This window comes from Centroberyx affinis, unplaced genomic scaffold (assembly GCF_046629955.1).
Source record: "Centroberyx affinis isolate AG114_WGS23_722 - 3 ecotype Tasmania unplaced genomic scaffold, CSIRO-AGI_Caff_v1 ptg003262l_1, whole genome shotgun sequence".
Lineage (NCBI taxonomy): Eukaryota > Metazoa > Chordata > Actinopteri > Beryciformes > Berycidae > Centroberyx > Centroberyx affinis.
The window spans coordinates 262030-278813 of NW_027281285.1; the positions used below are offsets into that span (position 1 = coordinate 262030).

General features: G+C 42.8%; 1 protein-coding gene and 2 non-coding genes across 4 annotated transcripts in view; all 3 read left to right on the top strand.

Annotated features, from left to right (window-relative positions):
* The window catches only part of arhgef10 (Rho guanine nucleotide exchange factor (GEF) 10), a 56563-nt gene that overhangs the window by 31035 nt on the left and 8744 nt on the right, over positions 1–16784 (top strand). For both annotated transcript variants that reach the window (XM_071538343.1, XM_071538342.1), the window contains exons 20-27: positions 1393–1520; positions 3368–3468; positions 4476–4597; positions 5907–5993; positions 7101–7327; positions 8238–8395; positions 12142–12284; positions 15649–15823. In XM_071538343.1, coding sequence (XP_071394444.1) covers positions 1393–1520; positions 3368–3468; positions 4476–4597; positions 5907–5993; positions 7101–7327; positions 8238–8395; positions 12142–12284; positions 15649–15823 — 1141 coding nt within the window. The remainder of the gene's footprint in view (positions 1–1392; positions 1521–3367; positions 3469–4475; positions 4598–5906; positions 5994–7100; positions 7328–8237; positions 8396–12141; positions 12285–15648; positions 15824–16784) is intronic.
* trnai-aau (transfer RNA isoleucine (anticodon AAU)) lies at positions 4812–4885 on the top strand. The gene has a single exon. It is a non-coding gene; the product is annotated as a tRNA-Ile (tRNA).
* trnai-aau (transfer RNA isoleucine (anticodon AAU)) lies at positions 5372–5445 on the top strand. The gene has a single exon. It is a non-coding gene; the product is annotated as a tRNA-Ile (tRNA).

Below are 16784 nucleotides of genomic sequence, written 5' to 3' on the forward strand. Positions count from 1 at the left end.
TCAGTTCTTTATAGTATCTTGAGGGAAATTTGGTTTGAATACGGGTATTAAAATACTACTAATCCCCACATCATAATCCATACAGATAGACATCAATTGATAATGCCAGAGAGGGCAAGAAGACAGAATCAGTGCAAATACAGTGCAAAATACACAAGAAGCAATATCAGTTTCATTTTTCAGTATTTTCAGTTTTTGTCTGGGAATGCGGTATTTTGGAATAGCTAAAACACTTTCTTGCAAGCCAAACAGAAGTGGACGTAGACAAACTTTCCTCCACAGTTTCCCAGGGTTTTTGAAATCACATTCATCAAGTTTCCTTCCATAAAGGCTCGGCAGTCTTGCAGGCATATAATGTTTGAGCAGTGGAATGTGCCAGCGTGGACTATTTGTCTTAGGGAGTCCCTCAAGTCTTGATTTGGGCTATCCTTGCCTGTCATATCAGCCTGTGGCCACACACACACACACACACAGGCCTGTCTGTGCAGCTGGGATGGATGTGTATTTTGCAGAGCACAGCATGAGTGTGTGAGACTGTGTTTGTGCTGGGCTGGTAGGCCTGTCAGAAGCAGAGTGGGAAGCAGAGAGCAACAGAGAAGCTAACAGAGAGACATGTGTCTCATAGACTGGACTGGAGGCAGGCAGGGAGACATTGATGGAGGGAAAGGGGGGAGGAGGGAGAGTGAACATTTCCTCCCCAAACACTGAGTTTCAGAACCTAAATGGCTCTGATGTAGTATGTATTACTAATTATAGATAGATACACTAAAAGCTTTGACATGCTTCACTCTCACTTTTTCTCTATCTTGCTTCATACCTTTTGCAACCATGTACATACATTTTTAAATATCAATATATCATTGTCAAATTAATAATGATGCCCTGGTGTAATTACTGTAAACAAATGAGACCTTTTTGAGACAATTGGCAGCCTCTATCTCATGTCAGTGGTTTTCTTAGTACTAGTGTATCCCAATATAAAGATCACATTTCCCATAAACCTCATTGGTTCCTGGTGCAAAGAGGATGTTGCTTCCTGCTTTGTGCTGTAAAGAAATCTCCCTTTGTGCCAGAAAGCAATCCAGCATATTTCCCGCCAAATCCAAGCTGTTGGCACACAATGTAAAATGCAGTGTAGAGGCTGCCAGTCTTCTCAGCGACATCTCATACTTTAATTATACTAATGTCACAAAATTAATGTGGTAATGATTTATTGATGTTAAAGTGCTACATGTAGCAACTTTATTGACCATATCTCTCCTTCTTTCTCCCATCATTATTCTCACTCTCCTCTTTTCAAATTTTTTCTCCCTTTGCTTTTTATGACTCTTTCTCCCTCTATTTCTCTCTCTCTTTCTCTCTCCATCCCTCCATCTCTCCCTTTATATATAGAATGTAAACCCCGCCGTGGCCCAGGACTGGGTGTCAGGTCTCCAGAGACTGATTCTAAAGAAGGAGGAGGAGATCAGAGCAGCTGACCGCTGTAGGATCCAACTCCAGCTGCCCGGCAAGCAGGACAAGTCTGTATTTTACACACACACAAACACACACTCGTCTCTCTAGCTCTTATCGGTCTCTCACACAGAAACACAATCTTTTGACTCCTATATCACAACAATAACAGTTTAACAACCTCTGCTCTCAGTCCTTACCCCCCACCGTCGTGTTTATCCAAGGTTTGCCTTTATCCCCTTTTACCCTGCTTTCCCCTCTCGTCCTCCCATCCTCCCCCGGCCCCCACTGCCTCAGGAGCCAGTATTAAAGTACATTTAGATAAACAAGTTTCTCCACCAGCCCTAATCTGAGGCATGAATCACAGGGGAGAAAATGAACTGTTCTCTCCCGCTCATGTGCATCAGTGTTTGTTACCCAAGGCTAGATACTGCAGCTGTTACTCACACAAGTGCCTGTGACACACACGCAAACACACATACGCACCATTATAGTCTGCACATGGGTCCCCCAAGGGTGCACCTTGAACTTGTTTTCTAACATTCTCTCTTACTGTAACCATATCTTATTCTCTGCCCCAGACTCTCTGTCTTCCTCTCGTTCCCTTGCTCGCTAGCTCTCTCTCTCTCTCTTTCTCTCTCCCTCTCTCTCCCTCTCTCCATCCCTCATCCCCGCTGTACTTAGCTGGTCAGATTATCCACGGGTATGTTTGGAAACACAGCTGTGCCCCTCTCATTCCTCCCCTGATCCCTCCATCACAAAACACAACACTTCTCACCATCAGCGAGTTAGTGGAGAGATGCTTTTCAGAAACCTCACACCCCACACACACACACACACACAGTGTCTCGTCTAAATAAGCCGCTGCTAGCAGTGATAATTGTCATTGACTTCCATTACATCATTGTCACAGTCTGTCTCTTCAGTAAGTATTGAATGGACAGGCTCACGTGTTTCCTCAGCTGTGATTCAGCCCAGACAGAGCCTTTTTTCATTCGACAGTATTGGGTATCTAACAAGATGCTAATCAGTAGACTGTTGTGTATTTGATGGCATTCAAACATTAACACGGCTGCTTAGTGAGATGGTATTAAAATGAATTCAGTTGCTATGGTTGCCAAAGCATCGACAGATTTTGCAGCAAAGCGTGCTTGTACATTACTCATTCAACGCAAATGACACCTCTGAATATTTTGGATCACAAATACTTCCCCTGACATCATATCCAGGCCAGTTCATAAACTGCAAAGATCCTGTAGTGTGGATAGTTTCTTAAGGAAAGATACAACCTAAAATATTTTACTAGTGTTAAAAAACAGCTATTCCTGGGTCCATTTTGTTGTTTGGTGTATTTTTCTTGTTCCCATGGATAACAGGCCAGGCATGGACAATAATCTAAAACATCTACATCTACGATCTAAAACAACAGGTTTTAATGTCAGTCCTCAGAATCAAAGAGCAAAAGCTTCTTTCTAGAGCTGCCATTTTACACCAACATTCAACAGTCATCCAGGGAAAAATCCATCGTAGAAGAGGAAGAGATACAAATTTTTCCACCAACAGTAGCCTCAAAATACCAGAATGTAATGCAGCCACAAGACATCTTGTGTTTTGAGTGCTGTTACTATGGTTATGCTATATCTATCGCTGTTGCTCTCTCCTTCTACACATACTGGATGCAACAAGCTTGTTGGGGGTTGTCGAAATGCATTCTTGGAAAAGTAGGAAATCACTAACTGAAGTAGAAGTAGACGAGACATGTACACCAAAAAAGTAAATTACAACACTTCATCAATAAAAAAAACTCCTGGAATGCATTTGTCATCACAGATTGATGATATATAACAGTGTAAGAGTATCCGAGGGTAGAACTTTCTCAACATTAGTGTTTTTGTTTTGTGCTCTGTGTCGGCAGGTCAGGCAAGCCCACGTACTTCAGTGCAGTGTTCAACACCTTCAGCCCAGCCATCAAACAGTCGTGGATCAGTAACTTGCAGATGGCCAAGCTGGCTCTAGGTACAGTACATCTAGCTGGCCGTAGACTTCTGTTGTCTAACTTGCACAACTGTTTTTCCATTTCCACTGTGTGTGCATGGGTTTATGCGTGACCCCCCTTTTCTGTGTTGATTTATTGACAGCTCCAACACCATAGGCTAGTTGTTCAGGCTAGCTACAAATTATGACCAAACCCAATGAGACGGCAAAAGCTGTACCACATTTTGTAGTAGTAACAATAGTAACGAGTTCCTCATATGTTCTTGATACAGTAGCCTTCTGTAGATGAAGATACAGACCAGAATAGGGTTAGTTAAACTGTGTTAACTGAGCTAATTCTGCCATGCGGCCAATTAGATAATTGTCATGTAAATGTGATAGTATAATAAAATTAACTGCTGTTTACATTTCCCAGTATCTGTAGAAGTTTACAGTAATATTGTATATTCTATTGGAATTTATTAAACATGAATAATTAAATGATAAATAAAATATTTCACTACATCTTTAGACAAGCTCCTTCCCTATTACATTTCCACAACATGTAGATCCCCAACTTACAATGTTACCAGTTGTTATGTCACTACACTGAATCTTTAGTTGTCTGTTTAGATTGTCACGATGTTGTGAAGGCGCAATTTAGTTAACAGAGAATGAGTCTGTGTCTCATACAGAGGGAGAGACCTTTGATGTCTCAGCGCCCAATCGCTATTCCTGGCTGAAACTTTCAAAGCAGCTCTGTTTGTTGCTTTTCCTACTGTGGTTTTTGCTTCTACAACAGCGGTTATTTAATTTGTTTACCAAGGAAATTTTGTTTTGAGAAATGTTCATGCCAGTTACCAAGTGGCATCAAATAAATTATTTGTTTGAATTTCTGAGAAATATTAATCTCATGTTTGGATCTGTCCCATACTGAATATCATTATTGGAGGTTTGCAATTTGAGCTCTGTGGTCTCAGTGTCAAAGCTCCAAAACCTAAAGCGTAAATTGTTGAATCAAGTGTTATTTGTGTGTGTTTGTGTATCAGAGGAGGACAACACGCAGGGCTGGTTCTTTGCGGAGGATGACGGCAATCAGATCAAGAAGCAGAAGCACCCTCTCCTGCTCGGCCAAATGCCTGTGGTCATGTCAAAACTACAGGAGTTCAAGGTTGGACCTCTTCCTTTCCTCCACCTCCCTTAGCCACAGCTTCCTTGCGGAGTGTACTTTCTCATTCACTCTCTTTTTCTGTGTTTCTCTTCCTATTTCTTTGTCTCTGTGGGTCTGTCATTTTATCTGAGAGACTAAACCCTTTCATATGTCAAAGAACTGAAATTGTCTAGCACAGTAAAAAAAAAAAAAGCCTGTGGTGCAAGTGTGTGAAGGCCGGTTAGCTCAGTTGGTTAGAGCGTGGTGCTAATAACGCCAAGGTCGCGGGTTCGATCCCCGTACTGGCCACAGAGCTTTTAGAGGAAGGATTGGATCGCTCTATGTTCAAAGCACTAGCAACCACATCGCTGTACTTCTGTCAAATGGCCAGCTTCAGGGAGATGATTGCTACCAATTGTGTTACAGGAATAGAGGCAGTGTATTGAGATCCTATTACATGGTTTGCTGCTGATGGGAAATGTCTCAGTAGTTCAGTTGCAAACACCCTTCTGCACTGACAAACAAGGAAACAAGACGGCCAAAGTCAACAGTTGATAATGTTTTTGTGGTTGCAGAAAACTGATTTCTTGAGTAGCTTAGTCTCTGAAAACACAGTTAAACACCATTAGATTACGCTTGTCAGTGGACTAGGCTAAGGCTGTGAATTTGTGCTAGTTCATATCAGCTGTCTGAGTCTGCCTATTCCTGTGTGTGTGTGTCTGTCTCTTTCTCATGCTCTCAGTATGTAATTCTATCTCCCAGAAACCACCCTCTGCCTGTGAGTACAGCGCACAGGGCCGGTTAGCTCAGTTGGTTAGAGCGTGGTGCTAATAACGCCAAGGTCGCGGGTTCGATCCCCGTACTGGCCACAGAGCTTTTAGGGGTAGACTTGGATTTGGTACCATCCCATAGTGCTCAGTGTTATCCTTGGGTTTGTGTAAGATAAGTTGCTTTGGGTTTTGAGCAATGTTGTTAAACACTAGATGGAATGCAGTCTCTGTCTGCCTGTCCATGTGTCTGCCTCTCAGCCTCTCACTCATTCTGTCTGTCAGTAATTTTACCTCCCAGTATCCTCACTTTCCCCTGTGAGCCAGAGGCTCTGCATTCCACACCTGTCAGCACTGACCAGCAAAATAGAAAAGCCAAGGTCGGGGTTTAAATCCTCATCTGGGCCACTGAGGTTTTATGTTGGCACAGCAGAATTAGAAACATCTAATTCATTTACTCAGTGAATTCCTAAATGGTGACTCTATGCAAATACCAATCTGGTCTCTCAAGCTCTATTCTTTCCCTTTATCATCCTCCCTTACTTCCTCCTTCTATGTGTCAGGTGGAGTGTGCTGTCCACAACCCGGAGCCCCACATCAACACAGAGAGCACAGCAGACACTCCTGTCCTGGGCCACGGCTGTGTCTGGGTGAGACATTTTCCCTGCATCCCCTGCACCTAATACCTTACCTCTCAACCATTACACAAATGAAGAGTTTACGCCATGCTATTTCAACTGCCATTGAAAGGTTAATCACAACAATGTGCTAAAGTCTAAATTTGTTGTAAATATGTTCTACATTTTTATAGTTAGGTCAGCTATAAAAAACAGTGAGTGGTTTTCTGCCACTCAGAGTGAGAACTAAATGAATAATTCAGTGGCAAGTCACTCATTTATGGGCCTCAACTCTGGAGTCCAAGCATTTGGACGAGATCAATCAGTTAAGTGTGTTGAGTGGCTTTCTCTCAGGTGTCTGTTTACAAATGGTCATTAAACATCTAGAGTTTTGGAGCAGACACTATTTAAGCTTTACCACTTTTCTATCAATGGCTCTCACTGTTAACTTTGGCAGAGGGCAGTTTTTGACTAACTCTATGAACTGTTAGCAATGCTGTGTAGCGTTTGCTGTGTTTATTATATTGTCTCATTTCCCTTTGAGAGAGATGACCAAGGTTTAAAGGGTATTATGGTCCATGTCTATTGGTAGAATAATTATTTCATCACTTCAGGCTTTCTTGATACTCCAAAATAAACAGTGACCATCACAGCCATGGTAATCACTGCCAACACAATGTTTTGGGATATTAGAGAAAACCTTGGAACTGTTAGACATATAAACAATACTCCAACTTGGTATTTTAATGGTGAGCTAATGTATACATTGGTCCCTCTACATGGAGCAGGCTGTTAAACTGAAAGAGGAGAATTTAAAATAATGAGACATCAATTGTGTTTAACCCAACTGTTTAGCTTAGAGCTGAAATCTTGGTCTGTTCATGGATTTTTGCCTTTTAATGGGCCTATTCTGACCTTAATTTTATATGCACTTGATATTTTAATTTTGCACTGTTGAAGGATTTTTGTGTTTCAGTGGTGAGTGATGATGATTTTCATTGATTGTATACACTTATTGGGAGACTTCAATTCCTTGTGCCGTTTAATGCTGTTACAGCTGCTTTCTTGGACAAGTATCTCTTCAAAAAGATCCTTATAAAGAGTCCGCAAAAACTGTAATCTTGCCATATTTCTGTTCAGGTGGCAAGTTGCACCAACCAGATGGGCCAGATAGCAATCGTGGCCATGCAGAGCTCCAGCCCTAAGGTGACTGAGTGTTTCAATGTGGAGTCCCGTATCCTCTGCATGGCCTACGTCCCCACAGAGCAGCCCCTGGAGAACGGCGAGACGGCCCCCGAAAACAACCACGCCTCCCCAGGGAAGGCCAGTGACACTCCCACTGTCTGTCTGGGCATGGAGGAGGGCAGGTACTGATAGCACTGATGGTACTGATAGATAGTACCCACAATAGGGTGTCTGCAGGTCCTGAAGAAGTCTAAAAATGTCTTAAATTATCTAAACTCAAGGCATCAGAGGGTCTTAAATACAGTTAAATAATACATTTTAAGTCTTAATGGAAAAATCCACCCTGTAACACTTTAACACTGTTAAAAAACAGCTATTAGCAATGCACCTTGCATTTCTTGGTCCTTTTTGTTGTTGGTGAATTTTTCTATTTCCTTGATCAAAAGTAGGCGACATGACATCATGTCAAGATATTTCTAGTGCAGCTAGAATAGCGTTTGATAGCAGAACATTTTTCAACTATCTATAACATCAACCATAAACGTCAGGTTTTGGTGTCAGTGCCTCAGAATCAAAGAGCAAGGACTTCTTTCTAGACTCACCATTTTGCACTTAGTTCAACAATCATACAGAGAAATACACCGTGGCGAATACCAATTTCTTGAACTTGTGGAAAGGCGTTCTGGGAAACATAGGAAATCACTAACTGATGTAGAAGTAGACAAGGTAGTTTGAGGGAAAGTGGGTACACCAAAAAAGTGAATTAGAACACTTCATCACAGTTGTTTTCATTTATTGAAATTACAAAGTAGGTCATAAATTTTGTCGTTATTGGCATTAAAGAGGTATTAAAAAGTCTTAAATTTAACTTGATAAAACTTGCAGACATCCTGCACAATGTCAAATGATGCACACTATTGTGTATGCTGTCCCACATTCACAAAATAATGAAAAACATTTAAGTCAATGATAATTGATTTTTTCTCCCTGTATCTCCACCACCAAATTCTTATTTGCAGCATGCAGATAGGAGTGTATATCAGACTATCTCTGTTTTGACTTGATGCTAATCTCATCTCCTCCTCTGCTTAGTATCATCGTATATAAGAGCAGCCAGCGGTCGAAGAAAGTACGTCTGCAGCACTTCTTCACCCCGGACAAGTCCACTGTCACCAGCCTGGTCTACAAGAAACACTGTCTGTATGCCGGCCTGGTCAGCGGCTCTGTGGCTGTCTACTCCAGATCACAAGGTGTGTGAGTGTGTGTGCACACGTGTGTGGGAGGAGGGGAGGGACTTTGAGACACTGAATTTGAGTGTCTCTTCTGTTATATTCTCAAAAGTCTGCTTTTGTAGTGTTTGTTGATACTGTTAAAGGGCTATAATTAGGGAATTACAGAGGTTAGATCACTGTTATTGCGCAAAACAGAAATGCATTCACCGAGAGAAGCAGATTTTGTTTTAAATCGGTCTAGGATAACATTGTTTACTTTAAGTGACATGTCTTGTCTGCCCTAGCTCTGACCTTGTGTGAACTTAACAAAAGCTGGAGTGTGCATGAATGAAAAGGGTGATTCTTACAGAGGTTGTTGGTTTGGGGACCATCGGCCCGCCTCCTGGGGGTTTTCTCCGACTGAGTCACTAGGTAGCCGTTAGCGTGTGAGTCAGACGATAGCTCTGTAGCTCAGGGTCAGAGGCCTCCTCTACTGTGTGTTGAGGTTCTGTTTCAGCCAGCTCGGTTGTCTGGGAGAAGCCAGTCTGTTAGCACTGACCTATTTAATGTCCTCCCTGCCAGACGAGCGCAGGCACATTGGAGGAAAGGATCGGGGCTGCACTCTTCCCACAGTCTGTTTTCACTTTCTGTTTTGTTCCATCTCTTACTGGCTTTCATAGCGGTGCAAACAGAGGAGGGTCTCTGCTCATCTCTCTCTCTCTCCCCCCCTCTCTCTCTGTGTCTCTAGCTCTCTTTTGCCGTCTTCTCTTTCTGTCTCTGTCAACCTTTTTCCTTCTGTGACAACATGGGTGTAGATAGGTGCATCTTTACTAAAATGGGTAATCCTTGCAGTTCTTATCCGTCAAATATGTGTATGGGTATGAATATGCTGCGATTGCCAGAACCTTGTTTTCTTAATCTCAGTCACACATATTCATGACTCTGCACACGTCTTCAATGACTAAAATGAGACTTATGGCCTCTCCTTAAAGCTTTGCTGCTCTGTCAAGTCCATGCGTGTTCCCATGTTTGTGTGTGTGTGTGTGTGTGTGTGTGTGTGTGTGTGTGTGTGTGTGTGAGAGAGAGAGAGAGAGAGAGAGAGAGACAGAGAGAGAGAGAATATGGATGACAGTGGCCTGGGGAGAAACAAAGAAGGGAAACTATTCTCACTCCTCCCTCAGCCAAGGTGCATTTTGCCTGAAAGAGACTTGTACAACTGTTCAGGAATGTTTGTTCCACCTTTACTGAAGGAATATGGCCACTCTTTCCACCTTGTTTTTCCCCTGAAGCTGCACACGTCACTTCTTTTTCCCCTTCGTTCTCCACACACAGATTATTAGACACTGAGTGTTGGCCTTTGGTGTATAACTAAATGTTACAACAGTTACTGTAGCTGCTTCTCATCATCCATCACCATTGGTATGTTAAATGAATTCACAGAGGGAAATCCTGATCCTAGATGCTCTTTTATGCAGTCTGATTTGCATAATTCTTTCCTATCAACAGCTCTGTCACTGTCTCTTAACTTGCACTTGATGCTGAAATGATGACTCATCCAGCAGAGCTTGGTAGGGAAAGTCTTCCCTGCATCCCTGTCGTAATGCTCCTCCAGTACTTTGTCACAGTGACTGGCCTGTTCTCTATTAGCATTTAAAGTAGACTCCCGATTTACATTACAAAGGAGAAAGCAGAGCGAACTAGAAGAAATTATATCGGCTCATATTCTTCGATATGAAACTGTCAGATGACTGTGAATACTGATAAGCCATTAAAAGACAATTGAACACTACAGCAATCTTGCACTGTCTGTAATCCCAAAGCTAGGCTGTATGTGTTTGGGGTGTGGGTGTGTGTTTGTGTCCTTGTGCCAACTATGTGCCTGCTCCCAGTAACACTAGCCTTCAGCGCTGAGTTATCCTGCATGGTCATGCCACTCTGCAGTAGACGGTAGCCAGTCTGAACCCAGCCAATCAGCCTCATTCTGCCATGCTTGTTATTTCCTTTGTGAGTGACTGTGCGAGAGATGGAGAGAGAGAGGCAGTGGCTCGGCAAAGGTCGCATGTCATAGCCAGACAGTCAGAACATAAAACATCGCTGTTGTCCTATTCTCCCGTTCTCTATTGTGCATCCAGTTTTTCCTGTTGAGTGTATTGTACATGATGGTCTTTCTTGCGGTGTTGTCCTCATGAGAAAAAATGATTGGCTTGTCCTTGTTTCATTAGTATGTCTTTCACTGTCTGGTGTATATGCTGCTGTATTGTACGCACACACACACACACATACACACATACGTCATTATGATAAGTTTGTTGGAGATGACATTGATATGAAGGAATGCTACAGTTTAAGAAGTGAGAGAGCCGGGCAGACTCGCTCCAGCAGAGATGACTTACGTAAGATTGGCACAAAATAACAGTCGCACTGCTGCTCGCTGCTGTTGGCTGCAAGTTGGCTCTCCTGTCATTTCTTTATTTCTGTCTTTCTCTCTACCCCTCCTTTTCTTCTTCTTTCTCTCTGACACGCACAGACGTTCAAATGCACACAAATACGCTGTGATTATTACAATAATATACACAGAGCATAGCTGGAATGCTAATCCCACCTAGCCCCCTGAGTGAGAGATTACCCTTACTTCCCCGGTCATTACTGTACCTCTGAAAGAGCCTCTCCTTTCCCTGCATGGCACCTCTCCCTTCAATAGCCGCCTTTGTGCCTTCTCTTAAACAAACACTATTGGTGAGGCCTCATTCACTTCCTGGCCTAGATTAGCGAGGGGAATGTGGTATCTGGAGGAAATGAGCTTCATATTCAGCGCGGGGCCTGTCTAGCTCCATCGTAGGGTGGTAACTCTGGAGAGGGTAGGAATTGATTCCCACTGGGGCTTCGCATACAAGAAAAGCTATGCAGTGCGCTCACTGGATTAAAGTGTCTGTCGGTTTGATTATGCTGTTACCAGCTTGCTCAAGGACTATTTACATGAAACTTTCAATCCCCCCACCCAAATTTAGCTAAATTGAAATCTAGTGTTGAAAGGCCTTTCCTTGTACTAATATGCACATTCCTGTCCTGGTGTTCAAGATTTATCAACTACACAACGGTTTTTTTTTTCTATCCACCAACCTACATTTCTTCCCATTTTATGATAATAGCAGTTGAATTCTAAACCGAGTGAATTAAATGTTGCATAAATGTGTTGATATTTATAAAGTCACCAGCATTGGGTATTTTAGTGCTAGAGAGCTGGCACTGTGGGTGCCCAGGCACTTGTAGAACAGAGTGTGTAGGAGGTGTGTGTGGGATTCAACTCAGCTATGACTAATGCCTCTCAGCCCATCTATATTCATAGTGAAGCCTGTGAAACCATCAATGGCCACTCCACCAGTATTAGCAGAGTTATAAATGCAGACGGCATTTACAGAGAGGCTGAGTGTCTATTAAAGTGTACTGTCCCTGTAGAAACTGTCCTCCTTTAACTAATGTATGCAAAATAGCTATTAGGAGGTTGTATACCTGTTGTATGCTGTTCATTTAGAGAGAGATGTAGTATTATATGTAAGAGATGTAGTATTATTTGGTATCTTGCAGAAGATTGATTTGTGTTGTAGCCTAAAGTTGCATCATATGCACATTTACTCAAGTTTAGATCTAAATTTGGAATCATAAATGCAAAATACATATTTGTACATAAACTACATTTAGTTTAATAATTATTATTTAAATGCCATAAGATTATGAGTTGTGTACAGTCCAATACTGAATTGCCCATTTTGTTTGTGGTGTTGCAGACGGTTCGTGGAGCAGTGACAGACCCAAGGTGCTGAAGCTGGGAGTCCTCCCAGTCAAGGCCATGCTGGCAGTGGAGGAGCATGTCTGGGCCTCATCAGGGGGGCAGGTCTTCATCATCAGCACCCACACACACTCTGTAGAGGTACGTAGCCTAGCTCTCATACTGTTTACCCTGCTAGTACACACCAAGTTCAGTAGTTCAGTGTCGATATGTGTGTGTCTGCAGAATAAATAACCTCTGGTGTATCTCTGCTGACTGTTATCTGTGTATCTGGCCCAGTCTGTCTGTGTAAATCACACAGGAAACGAGCTAGTGAAAGCAACAATGATAAAGTTAATCGTCCCTATATCTGCTTCCCAAGTTCATGGGAAAATCTGGACTGTTCTAAATAACGGGTCAGACTAGATTTTCACCAAAGCACATGGCTGCATCTGCAAAAAGCATTTAGTCAAATCTTCATCAGAACAAAAAAACAGATTGCATTTTTCCTCTCATACACTCAACAGATGAATTTACAGTATCAAGCTTTATGACCTGTTGACTATTTGAGTTAATCCTTTACTGTAACTAAGACGACCCTCTGTTCATAACTCATCCCAGTTTCCTTTGAAGTTGCAGAGGCGTGGGAGGAGTAGCGTTCACGACACACTCTGAGCATAGTAGACGTCTCTGTAGAATCCATTATGATGATAGGATAGTGTACCATCCCACACCATGGAGCTACTCTCTCGCCCAGCTACTAGCGTCAGGCCTGCTCTACACTTAAAGAAACAGTGCTGTATAGGGCAGCAGTGAGAATTGTAAAAGGAGAGAGGTATATTAAGGTAGTAAAGTATTATACAGCGAGGGCTCATTTCTGTACCTATTTCAGTTACTGGTGATGGTGTACTGGAATCAAGAGTATTGGGTACATTGATAATGTTATTGATGATTTTGATATGTGAGATATTGAACAGTGATCTCCCTCATATTTATATTTTTGTTATTTAGCTGATGCTCTTATTCAGAGCAACTTACAGTAATGCAACAGTAGAAAAAGCTTAAATTCCTAGATCACCAACATTTCTGGCAACCAATAGTAAGGATATGGCGGATCACAGTGCTCTGACAGTATTCCTGTGACCACAGAAGGATAATATGAGAGAGGAGTGCTAGGAAAAGAAATAAGAGAAATAAGAGTTAAGGTCATAGTTAGAAGGGGTTTACTGTTTTTCTTTTACTTCAAGGTAGGAGCATGCTGGAGTGAGTAGAGGAGGAGGATGTGCAAGAGCAGATGTGATTCAGTGGGGAGAGGGAGACGTGAGGTACTCCTTGAAAAGATAAATATTCAGCCTGTGACAAAAGATGGGAAGTGACTCAATCCACCAGTAGGGAACCAGGAGGGAGAGGAGTCGAGTCTGGGTTGAGCGATAACCAGGTGGACTCAGAGGAGAGAGAGAGAGAGAGCCAAGTGGCTGGTAGTGCCTTTTTGAGTGTGGATCCATTTAAAGCAGAGCTAATGTAAAGAATGAATAGCACATATACTTAACCGTGTTATATGTCTGATGTCTACTAATTCTGTTTGGCCTAATCGCTCGGCTGTCGTCACCTCATGCCAGTGACCTTGGCATGGTCACTAATAGTATTAAAGGGCCTCTAGCAAGCAAGGGGGGGCTATCTCTCTCTCTCTCTCTCTCTTTACCCCCTCTTCCCTTGCCTTGGCTCCCTCTTTCCACATCCCGGGGTTTGGATGGTATTCCCTGTCTGGTCTGGTCTGGTTGAGGGACTGGAAGCACCTGCTGTGGGTCCAGGAATAGTAACGTTCCTATTCCCCTCTGACATGCACTGCCTCATAATCTGGTTAGCTTCATTAAGCTCATTATCGACCACCTGCCTTTGTATGTCCCTCTCTCTCTCTCTCTCTCTCTCTCTCTCTCTCTCTCTCTCTCTCTCTCTCTCTCTCTCTCTCTCTCTCTCTCTCTCTCTCACTCACTCCCTGAGGGCTTACTAACAGTCCTGAGTGGTGACTATACTGTAGGTGAAAGAGAGGACAGAGGGAATGAGAGAGACTGAGAGGGAGAGCAAGAGAGGGTGAGAGGGATTCAAAGGAATGGCATGCTTAAAAAAATAGACAAGGAAAATGTAGGTTAAGAGGGAACACACACAGAAAGAGTGAAAAAGAACGGAAAACATCATGTGTAAGTTTTCATCTTGTGTCCCGCTCGTCCACCACCACCTTTTATCGCTACCCTGCTCTGAGACACTCGTGAATGGACTCTCCTTGGCCAAATACAACTCCACCTACACTTAAAGTGATGTGTGAAGAGATTATGTAACTGGTGGTGATGGAGTAAGGCCAGCGTACTGGGCTCAGAACAGACAGCAGTAAAAATTACACTATCCAGCTATCTGAAACTTACTGTTCCTACTCACTCCAGTAAAAGCTGGGGTAATCATCAGGGGCTAAACAGGGTATCCTGATATGTCCTTGGCTTTTCTAATGTTGATTTAATTTAAGATGAACAAATCAAAGCTTATCAAACAGTGGTAAATACGGATTTCCCTGTTATTCCTGTTTTGACTACACTTGATAAGCCCATTCTGTTCAGCAATATTCAAATCACCCCTGAATAAACATATTTTGTGCATTTGGCTAAAAACACAATTACGTCTTGCACTGTGTTACCTACTGTGGGAGTGTAACTCTTCATTTTGTTGGCAAAGCACAAACCAGGCTCCCAGACATAACAGCCAGTGACAATGCATTGGCTGCCATAGTCTAAACAGACTGGGTCAATCGTGAGCTCAGACTGAGCTCAGTGTGAAGCTACTGTACACACAGCCAACACAGGACAGATTTGGTGCCACGCTCACCCTCTAGCCAATGAGAAGTTTAGCCTGGGTTTAACCTGTTGTACTGGAAGTGTGTGCAGCTTGTGCAAATTGTACTGTTTTCCTTTGCATAGTGGCTATATCTGTAAGTCAGTACCCAGATTTTGCATATCGATACGGCAAACAAACTTAACAGATGTATATAGAAATGTGCTCTGATGCAATTAGAGTGGTGGTATGCACTGTATTTGGAGTGTATTTGTAAAGGTGCGTTTGTGGTGAAGTACCTTCTAGATGAGAATCACATGGCAAATAACAGGGCGTCTGCAGGTCCTGGAAAAAGTCTTAAAATTATATTATCTAAACTCAATGCTTCAAAAGGTTTTGAATACAGTTAAATAAAGCAGAAGTCTTGAATTCTTAGAGGTCTTAAAGATGCTGCGGCTTCTTTTTGATGTGTTGAAATCGTCCCAGTCACACAGACCTATATTCTCATAGTTGTCATTTTCAGTCCAACTGGCACTGAAAAGATCTTTAGAAGTCTTAAATTAAACTTGGTGACACCTGAACACACACTGAATAAAGGCAATTGTGGCTCTGACAAGACTACCACTTGTCTCAATCAGGTAAGAGCTAACTTCTTGTGAATGTGAACGTCCACCTCCTCTCTCCCTGCCCCGTCTCTCCCCTCCAGAGGCAGCTGGAGGCCCACCAGGAGGAGGGCATGGTGGTGTCCCACATGGTGGTGGCTGGGGTGGGTACCTGGATCGCCTTCAGCTCCGGCTCCACGCTGCGCCTCTTCCACACCGAGACCCTGGAGCACCTGCAGGACATAAACATCGCCACGCCTGTCCACAACATACTGGCCGGTAAGACTGGGAATCAGTTTTGGTACAATGAATAGTTCAGTGCCTCATATATGTAATTTCTGGGCTGACAAAATGTCAAGACAACACTGTAAAACCTGCACATGATATTCTGTCTATTCTTTGAGTTCCTAATTCCTAAACCTAAACAGATATCAGGTGTTCAAAGGTGGTCTCGCCTTGTGGAGGTCCATGGTCAGCGTCCACCCTTGTGTTTATTAATTCATTTATGGTGATGCCGTGGTCTCACCACCTTAAACCACTTCCCAAACCACCACCTCTCTGTTCTCTTTCCCTGCCCTTGAGTGTCACTCAGTAATGTGATCCGTATGCCTGACTGAGACTGAAACCTTTTAGAGAGCTGACTGTTTGACAGAGAACAGCAAAGCACAGTTGTTCTCTCTTTTGATATTCAATCTTCTGATCATCTAGTCAAATATACTTATTCAAATGCAGCCCCCCCATTTGTGGCCTGTGACGCAGCTCACATGACCTCATGTTTTCAAAGGGCTGTCTAACTCTGTGCCTGTCTGTAATTAGCTGACATCAGTGTAGGTGCTCATCCAGTGTGCTCTTGTTATGGCAGGTTTGTCATGCTCTCATCCTCTTTCAAAGGCTTCTTAGTCTAAACAAAGACCCAGGAACCTCTCATCTTGTCTCTATTCATAGTGTTGCGTAGTTTGATTTGCCATGAAATAAAAACTTCTGACCTCATCAAGTCACCATGCTCGATTTTAAGGTAACCTTATGCATGGGAACATACTGTCGAAAAGGAAAAATCCACCCTAAAACACTTGAACACTGTATAAAAACAGCTATTGTTGATGTACCTTGCATTCTGGGGTCCCTGTTGTGTGATGGGGTGTTTTCTTATCCCCCTGGATACGGCATCACATCACGTTTCCAGTGCAACTACAATGGAGATCATTAGCAGAAAATTTTTCAACTAGCTACTGTAAAACAT